Genomic DNA, 9,084 nt, shown 5'->3' on the forward strand with positions numbered 1-9,084 from the left:
AGATAGATAGATAGATAGATAGATAGATAGATAGATAGATAGATAGATAGATGACAAGACTAAGCTTCTCATGAGTAGCATGAGAAGGGACAAGCAAAACAAGTAAAAATGTTTCATGGGAAAAAACATAAAACTACACCAAATTTCTTGTATGATAATAAGCAATTAACTACTCAGAAATCTACACTGTATTATCCCTTTATAACAGTAAGACAGATAATGAGCTTAAGTGATGAGTGTTGATAGAAACTGAGCTAAAACTGAATCACTGAGAAACAAGGATAACAGCATGCTCACATGAACACTGTGGTTTATCAAAGTACCTAAAAAAAATGCCAGTGGGAACTGAGTATGCTCTGAAGGCACAGAATACTAAATATTAGTAGGAAAGGAGGCTGGGAATAGAATGTCCTTCTATGACGGAGCGGCTAACTGGAACCCTGAGCAGAAACATGGCAGTATCCCCCCACACCCAAGTCTCATGTCTAAACTGTAAAATGAATTAACAATCTCAACATTATAAACGTGGGTCTTCCCCCACCACCACCACCACTCTTTTTTCTCCCATTTACTTTTTGCTGCAGGGATTGTTCTTGCATGGTCATTGTAACTTATTTCAGTTTCACAGCAAATGAAATAAAACATTACTGTATTACGAATAAAACATTACACAAACCTCCAAATGTTCAACTTCATTTTTAAAACATTACCTTGACAACATTAGCCTTGTGCCTCTCCAGAACTTGTAAAGTCTGAGCAGTTTTAGGATCAATCACCAGAATGAGAGAATGACATCCATATGCAATCAGTCCTTGCCAGCCCCTAAAAAAATGAGAATAATAATAGTCATCATCATCATGATGTTCTCAAACAAGGAAAAATAAGTTCACAAGCCTTACTACATGTGCTATATCTGGTGTACTGGTTTGAGTGTTGCACTGGGATTCTGGTGGACCAAGGTTTATACCCCCATTTGGGCATGGAAACCCACTGGGTGACCTTGGGCAAGTCACACTCTCTTGGCCTCATGATCTAGTCTATTTAACAGGTATCTGGGAGAAGCTACAAGGTTCTGTTGTCTCACACACGCGCACAGACATACAGTGTGTGTGTGTGTATATATATATATATATAAACAGGTATCATACATGAGAGATCCAGCAGTGCTTAGTAGTTTGCAGGTTGTACCAGAACTCTGGAAGACAAGGGCTTGCATCCCTGATCGGGCATGGAAACCCACTGGATGACCTTGGGCAAGTCACACTCCATCAGCCTCATGTTCTAGGTTCTTTAATAGGCATACGGAAGAAATTACAGGGTTCCGATGTGGTATATATGTTTGTGTGTGTGTGTGTATGTGTGTGTGTATACATACAGGTACAGTACATGATGCAAACCTCCCCTGAACAAATCTCGCCAAAAACACTCAATGATAGGTTCAGATTAGAATCGCTATAAGTCGGAAACGACTTGAAGGCACACAACAACAACAACAACAACCATCTTCCTTACTTACTTACTTCCACCAATCACTATATAATGCATGTTCATGAACATAACAGTAGTCCACATTCCAGGGAAATATTACAGCGCTATGATCAAGTATATATAAAATCATACATGACAGAGAGCCAGTGCACATTCATAGAATCATAGAGTTGGAAGAATCCACAATGGCCATCCAGTCCAACCCGCTACCATGCAGGAAATCATAATCAAAGCATCCCCACCTTGAATCCCACTGCGGGAGAAAGGCGGGATATACATCTTGGATATAAATTAATAATAGAAAAAATCCCTGACAGATGGCCATCCAGCCTCTGTTTAAAGACCTACAAGGAATAAGACTCCACCACAGCCCTTACTGTCAGGAAGTTCCTCCTAATGTTTAGGTGGAATCTCTTTTCCTGTAGCTTGCATGCATTGTTCCATTTTCTAGTCTTTGGAGCAGCAGAAAACAAGCTTGTTCCATCCTAAATTCAACACCCCTTCAAATACTTAAACAGAGCTGTCATATCACCCCTTAACTGTCTCTTCTTCAGGCTAAATATATTCAGCTCCCTAAATCTCTCCTCATTGGGCATAGTTTCTAGATCTTTCACCATTTTGGTTGTCCTTCTCTGGACACATGCTCCAGCTTCTCAACATCGTTTTTGAATTGTGGTGCCCAGAAATGGACACAGTATTCCAGGTGAGGCCTGACCAAAGCAAAATACAGTGGCACTATTACTTCCCTTGATATTGACACTATACTTCTATTGATGAAGCCTAAAATCACATTGGCCTTTTTAGCTTAAAAAAAAGTCGCTTTTTTTCTTTTATAATTTTTATTTCATTTATCCATAATGTACACTAAAAAGACAAACATTCTTACACATAACTTACACATACCTCCATTCATTCCTTTAAATCTCACCACCTCTATTCCATCCTCCACCCATTCTCTCCCATTCATCTTTTTTACAATCTTCCATACCACTTCCTAGGGCAATAAACACATTGCTCTTGCTTGTTATTTCTTCACTAAATCAACTTCGTCATCAGAAATAAATAAATAAATACAAATTGTTTTCTCCATAACTTCATTTAGGAAAGGTGTACACCTCCCCCTCCCCCCAAAAAAATAGTTGTTTGAATGTTGCTCTAGGACTCTGGGAGACCAGGGTCTGAATCCCCATTTGGGCATGGAAACCCACTGGGTGACCTTGGGCAAGGCATACTCTCTCAGCCTCATGTTCTAGGTTCTTTAAAAAACCTGGATAAGATAAAGTTAAGAGGCCTGTTTAAATATTTGAAGGGATGTCATATTGAGGAGGGAGCAAGCTTGTTTCTGCTGCTCCAGAGAACAGGACCCGGAACAATGGATGCAAGCTGCAGGAAAAGAAATTCCACCTCAACATTAGGAGGAACTTCCTGACAGTAAGGGCTGTTCGACAGTGGAACACACTCCTTCCTTGGAGTGTAGTGGAGTCTCCTTCCTTGGAGGTCTTCAAGCAGAGGCTGGATGGCCTTTGGGGTCTCTTCCAACTCTACGATTCTATGATTCATCTGGAAAAAACGACAGTGTTCTGATACATAAACAGGTACATGATGCAAACCTCCCCTGAACAAATCTTGTGAAGAAGACCCAATGATAGGTTTGCCTAGGGTCACCGTAAATCAGAAACAACTTGAAGGCACACAACAACAACAACAACAACAACAACATACATGCTCCTTCCTTCCTTCCACCAAGTGCTGTATAACACAAGTTTATGAACATAACAGTAGCCCACATTCTAGGGAGATATTACAGTGACATGATGGTGTGTGTGTGTGTGTGTGTGTGTACACACAGACACACACATGGGTCTGAATCCCCATTTGGGCATGGAAACCCACTGGGTGACCTGGGGAGTCACACTCTCTCAGCCTCATATAACAGTCTATTTAACAGGCATTTCGGGGAAACTACATGGTTATGATGTGTGTGTGTGTGTGTGTGTGTGTATATATTATAGGTATAGGATGGAAGCCCATCACCACTACCCCCCGCCTGTACAATTCTTTCCAAGAAAACCCAATGATAGGGTCTGAAATGAAGGCAAAGAAGCAACAACAACAGCAGCAACACGGAGCTCCAGCAGCACCCACGGGCGGCACACTCTCTCTCTCTCTCTCTCTCCTCCACCCTCCTCGGCCCAATTCCTTACCAATCCGCCGCTCCCTTATTCTGGGGGTTGAGAGCCCCAGTGAGGGTCCGGGCCGAGAGTTTGATGTTGACCATATAGGGCTGCATGGCTGCTAGGCTAATGCCCAGAGCAGAGGACTAGGAACCGAAAACCAGACAAGGAAGCGGTTTCCGCTTACGGTCCGTCCCCAATCCATGCCCCCAAGTGGTCCGGCTCTCCGCGCAGGCTGCGAAGATTAGTTCCGGCCGCGAAAGAATTGTTCCCTGACTATTAAGAAAGAAAGGGAGGAAGGACTAGTCTGCTGAGCCCTGAGGGAAACTGTGGAAACTGAAGCCTTGAGATGTTGGCTTCAGCCTTTCCCCTGTTTCAGTGTTACACACAAAGAGTGGCCAGATCATGCCCTTACCTCAAAGGAGGACAAGACCCCACAAGATTATTATTATTATTATTATTAATAATAATAATAATACCCCGTTCTTCAGCCAAAAGACTATCAGAGCGGCTTACAAATTGCTATTATTATTATTATTATACTTTATTTATATAGCACTGTAGATTTACATACAAACAATACAATCAATAAAAATGATACGTTTCTAAAGACATACGAATTTCAAGGAAAATGGAGGACCTGACTAAAGAAAAGGTTATATATATACATATATATATTGTAAGCCTGAGGGCAGGGAAACGTCTAATTAACAAATTGTATACTACTCTGATAGCCTTGCCTGAAGAGCAGGGTATAAATAAATAAGTATTATTATTAATATTATAAATATGAATATAACTTCATATAAGTATAAATTCATGCTTCTTAGTCATAGGATGACCAGATGTCCTCACCTCAAAGGAGGACCAGGCCACCACAAAATGCATGGCGTTCAAGGAAAATGGAGAACCTGACCAAAGAAAAAGTTATACAAATATATAAATATGAATATAATTTCATATAAATGTAAATTCATGCTCCTTGGTCATAGGGTGACCTGATGTCCTCACTTCAAAGGAGGACAAGGCTACTGTAAAATGCACAACATTCAAGAAAAATAGAGGACTTGACCAAAGAACAAGTTTACAAACTCTCATATAAATATAAATTCATGACCTGATCTCACCTCAAAGCAGGACAAGGCCTACTTTGATTGTGTGCCTTAGGCAGGTTTTTATTAATGGTATTTTGTATACAGTATTCAGCATGTACAGTGCTGTGCAAACTTACAGTGTTTTATAAATAAGCTTTAATAATAATAATAATAATAATAATAATCGTTCAACATTCAAAAAATGGAGGACCAGACCAAAGAAACATTTTAAAACACTTATATAAATATAAATTCATGCTTCGTAGTCACAGAGTCATCGTGACCCAATGTCCTCACCTCAACAGAGGACAAGGGCAGCAAGAATGTAGGGCCTTCAAGACAAAATGGAGGACCTGGCCAAAGAAAAAGTTTGAAAACACTCATATCAGTGTAAATTCATGCTTCTTAGTCACAGAGTGACCACTGGTCCTCATCTCAAAGGAGGTGCAGGCCACCGCAAAATGCAGGACATTCAAGAAAAATGGAGGCCCTGACCAAAGCAAAAGCTAAAAGCACTCATCTAAATATAAATTCATACTCCTTAGTCATGTCGAGGACATTATGGAATTCGTCCTGGACAGAAGTTGGAAATGTCCTGGAAAAGGTGGATGTCTGGTCACCTTGAAGACACCATAAAATGTAGGACCTTCAAACAAATTTTAGGACCTGACCAAATAAAAGCTAAAAGCACTCATCTAAAGTCAGGCTCAGAATGGAGGATATTTTGGAATTCCTCTTGTGCAGAAGATGAAAATGGAGGACAGGTCCTGGAAAAGGTAGATGTCTGGTCATGATGAAGAAACCACAAAATGTAGGATATTTAAGAGAAATGTACGACATGATCAAAGAAAAAGTCAAAACACTCATACAAATATAAATTCATGGCTTCTTAGTGATGCCCAAAATGGAGGACATTTTGGAATTCCTCCTGGATAGAAGGTGAAAATGGAGGACAGGTCTTGGAAAAGGAGGATGTGCACACAGACACACAGTTGAGCATGTTTAGTACCAGCAGCAACTAACATTGTTGAGGCTGGGCTGTCCATGCTGTGTAGTGCTGAAATGTTTTAAAGATCTGTAGCTCATCTTTTAATTTGCATTGTTTTTACAGCATGTTGACATTCTCAATTGTTTTAATATATGATTGTTCAATTGTGTCTTTCATATTTTCATTTAACTTTTGTAGTGTTTTTAGTCTGTATTGTTTTTAAAATGTTGTTAGCCACCTTGAGTTCTGTTAGTGGGAGAAAGGTGGAATATAAATGAATAAAATAAATAATAATTTTTAAAAACTGCAAAGGCTTCAAAACGTACCTTGCTTTAGTGACTCCTTTTATTCGTAAAGACATGCTTATTTGCATCTATTAACTTGCTTCTTATATGGTGGGGAGGTGAGAATTGCTATGAAGATGTGTCAAAACCCACATGATTCCTTGTATCAAGGCTGGGAGTCTTTAGGTGCATTAACACTGCAGAAATAATGCCATGTGACACCAGTGTAATTGCCATGGCTCCATTCTACAGAATTCAGATATTTGTAGTTTTGAAAGGAACCTGCGCTCTTTGGCAGAGAAGGAAAAAGACTTTGCAAACCTACAAATCCCAGAATTCCATAGGATGGAGCAACTACACTTCAGTGTCAAACTGCATTATTTCTACAGTGTAGATGCACCCTAAGAAAAATAATGTAGTTTTATCCCACTTTAAATGTCATGGCTCAGAGCTATGGAAGTCTGGGAGTTGTAGTTTTCAGAGATATTTAGCCTTCTCTCAAACTACAAATCCCAGGATCCCATAGGATGAAGACAAGATAGTTAAAGCAGTATCGAATAGTATTGATTCTGCAATGTGGGGGTAGCCCTACTTGCATCTATTAATTTGCTTCTTTATAGTAGAGGGTAGCCTACTATAGGGTGATAGGGTGAGGAGGCAAGGATTGCTCCAAAGAGGTGTCAAGCTGTGACTTAATAACATTTTTAAAAAATAAATAAATCTCATTATAGTGTATATCAGGACTGGGGAATCTTTGGCTCAAAAACATCTGAAGGTCCAGAAGTCCTCCTACCTTTGTTCTAAACTGTGAAAACATTTAAAAAACAAAACAAAACCAAGAGCCTGTCAATAGCACTGACCTAATATACTTTATTTATTTGTTAGTTTTGTTGTTATCATGTGCCTTCAAGTGGCACATCTATTATGGGATTTTATTTATTTATTTATTTATTTGCAAAATGTATTCAGAAGAGGTTTATCATTACCACATTTCTTGACTGCAATCTCTGTTATGATCAATGATTGATACAAGATAGTGGAAGTCTTTTAACTATTTCAATTACTTGGTCATCTATTTTAAATTTATGTAAATCTTCTGTGGTCATTATTTGTTTCTTAATGTTCAACACTTTCACTTTCCCATTTGACTTTCTTTAGTAATTGTTCCAAGTCTTTGTTATTTTCTGTAGGAGTATGGTGTCATCTGGATATTGTTGATGTGCCCTCCTCTGTTCTTCACTCCTCTTTCCTCCATATCTAAACCTGCTCTGCACATTATATTTTCTGCACACAAGTTGAACAAATAGGAAGATAGACTGCAGCCTTGTCTGACCCCCCCCCCCTATTCCATATTCTTCATAGCAAAAAATAGTTGTCACAAATTATAATGGAATACTACTGTTCATTAGTTCCACTGCAATTAAAGCACTGGATCAGAGGGATTTTTGCCAAAGAAATCTTTCAGATAGTTGAGAGACTGTGGATTAAATGGTAAAGAACTACAACTATTTGCTACTCTTAAACAGAGTGGAATCAGTCACTGATTCAATTGTAAAGTAGAAGTTACTAAAACGTTGTACAAATTCCATAGAATGTGCTGACAGTACACAGCTCTAAATACTGGGACCATGCTTGTGAGGAGTAATAGAGAGGAGATGATGGCTTTGCCTCCTGCCACCACCCTTAGCAGAAGAAATTTTGTGTCTAGAGAATGCTAAAGGATGACTGAGAACATGGAAGAAAAAAAATCTGAAATAGGAGAGTTCTAAAGCTAAAACAGTAGAAATGATAATGCTGTGCCTATTTATTTATTTATTTATTTTAAGAACCCTTGTATTCTAGTATCTAGTTGATTTTTTCCCTTGCAATTTTGAAACTATATGTTTCATATTGTGGCTTCAGGCAAGCTATTTTTTAAAAGGAACCGAAATTTCATTTTTTAGTGTTCTGTCATTTGTCATGGTTCCAAGATTACTTATATTGAAGTTTCCATCTTGCTGTAATTTTTAGCACAGTTTCAAAACAGATGTGTTTTTCAGTTAGCAGGCAGTGTTCATGAAAAATACATATTGTGTTAGAGGGAAAGATTTGTAGAGATTATTATTGGAGTGAAAGGTCTGTTAGAGCCTTTACTCCAGTCACAACGGAGTTTGAAAGAGCCAAATTAGAGGCAGAAAAATATGTTTATAATGTTTAACATGAGGAACATATACTGAAGAGATACTTTCTTGGATAGAAATAGCCTGATCCTTTCTAAACTAATCTAAAGGAGAAAAAGATAAGAGTGAGACATGTTGTAGTAGAGGGGGGGGGGGGGTCTGTCTGGGCTAGTTCTTTATTTCATATTTTACAACAGAAGACAGTTGATTAACCCTGACTGAACTGGAGTGCTATCTGCCCATATTTCTTTTAGATAGGTGGCTGATAAAGGAAGAAAAAGCAAGCAGGAAAGAAAGACAAAAGATCATAATCCCTTTTTGTTAAGCCATCTCAACCCTAGTGGACAAGCCTTCACAGGATTCAGATTCCTATGTCAGGGAGGAAAGGTTTGAAAAAGACAAACGAAGTCCAGTGATATTAGAGGAGTGTGTTCTGTGGGAAATAAGTCAGTGAAGGAACTTGAACAAAGTCAGTTTGAAACAACTGCAGTAAGATATATATATATATATATATATACACACACACACATATATATATCATGTGTGTGTGTGTGTGTTTGTGTGTACACACATACATATACCGTGTAACAAGAAGCCTTGAGAATCAACTACCAAGAAAGATACTATCAGTTATTTTCTTCTTGTTCACAAAGGAGTGACGTGAAATGATTTATACAGAACATCAAAACAATCTACCAAGAATAGTAAAAAACACTTTAAAATAAAGACATTTATTATCAGTGGGAGGACCAAGGGTTTAAAAGATAGTTCTAAGTAGGGTTGCCATAATTTGCTACCACCAAACCGGGACAAAACATAGAAAAAATGTAGGACAAACTTTGCCCAAAAATGTAGGACATTCAAGAAAAATGGAGGATGCAACCAACTAAAAGACAG

The 9,084-nt window shown here is 38.6% G+C and overlaps 1 protein-coding gene across 2 annotated transcripts in view; it reads right to left on the bottom strand.

Moving 5' to 3' along the window:
- WDR11 (WD repeat domain 11) overlaps window positions 1-3,874 on the bottom strand; it is a 64,482-nt gene extending 60,608 nt beyond the window's left edge. The window contains exons 1-2 of one of the 2 annotated variants that reach the window (XM_042459426.1): window positions 3,693-3,874; window positions 711-822 (exon numbers count right to left, since the gene is read on the bottom strand). In XM_042459426.1, the coding sequence (XP_042315360.1) occupies window positions 711-822; window positions 3,693-3,778 (198 nt within the window). In that variant the 5' untranslated portion in view covers window positions 3,779-3,874. The remainder of the gene's footprint in view (window positions 1-710; window positions 823-3,692) is intronic. The other variant, XM_042459427.1, reaches the window with a different exon arrangement.
- Window positions 3,875-9,084: the final 5,210 nt, after the last annotated feature.

This window comes from Sceloporus undulatus, chromosome 3 (genome assembly GCF_019175285.1).
Source record: "Sceloporus undulatus isolate JIND9_A2432 ecotype Alabama chromosome 3, SceUnd_v1.1, whole genome shotgun sequence".
NCBI lineage: Eukaryota > Metazoa > Chordata > Lepidosauria > Squamata > Phrynosomatidae > Sceloporus > Sceloporus undulatus.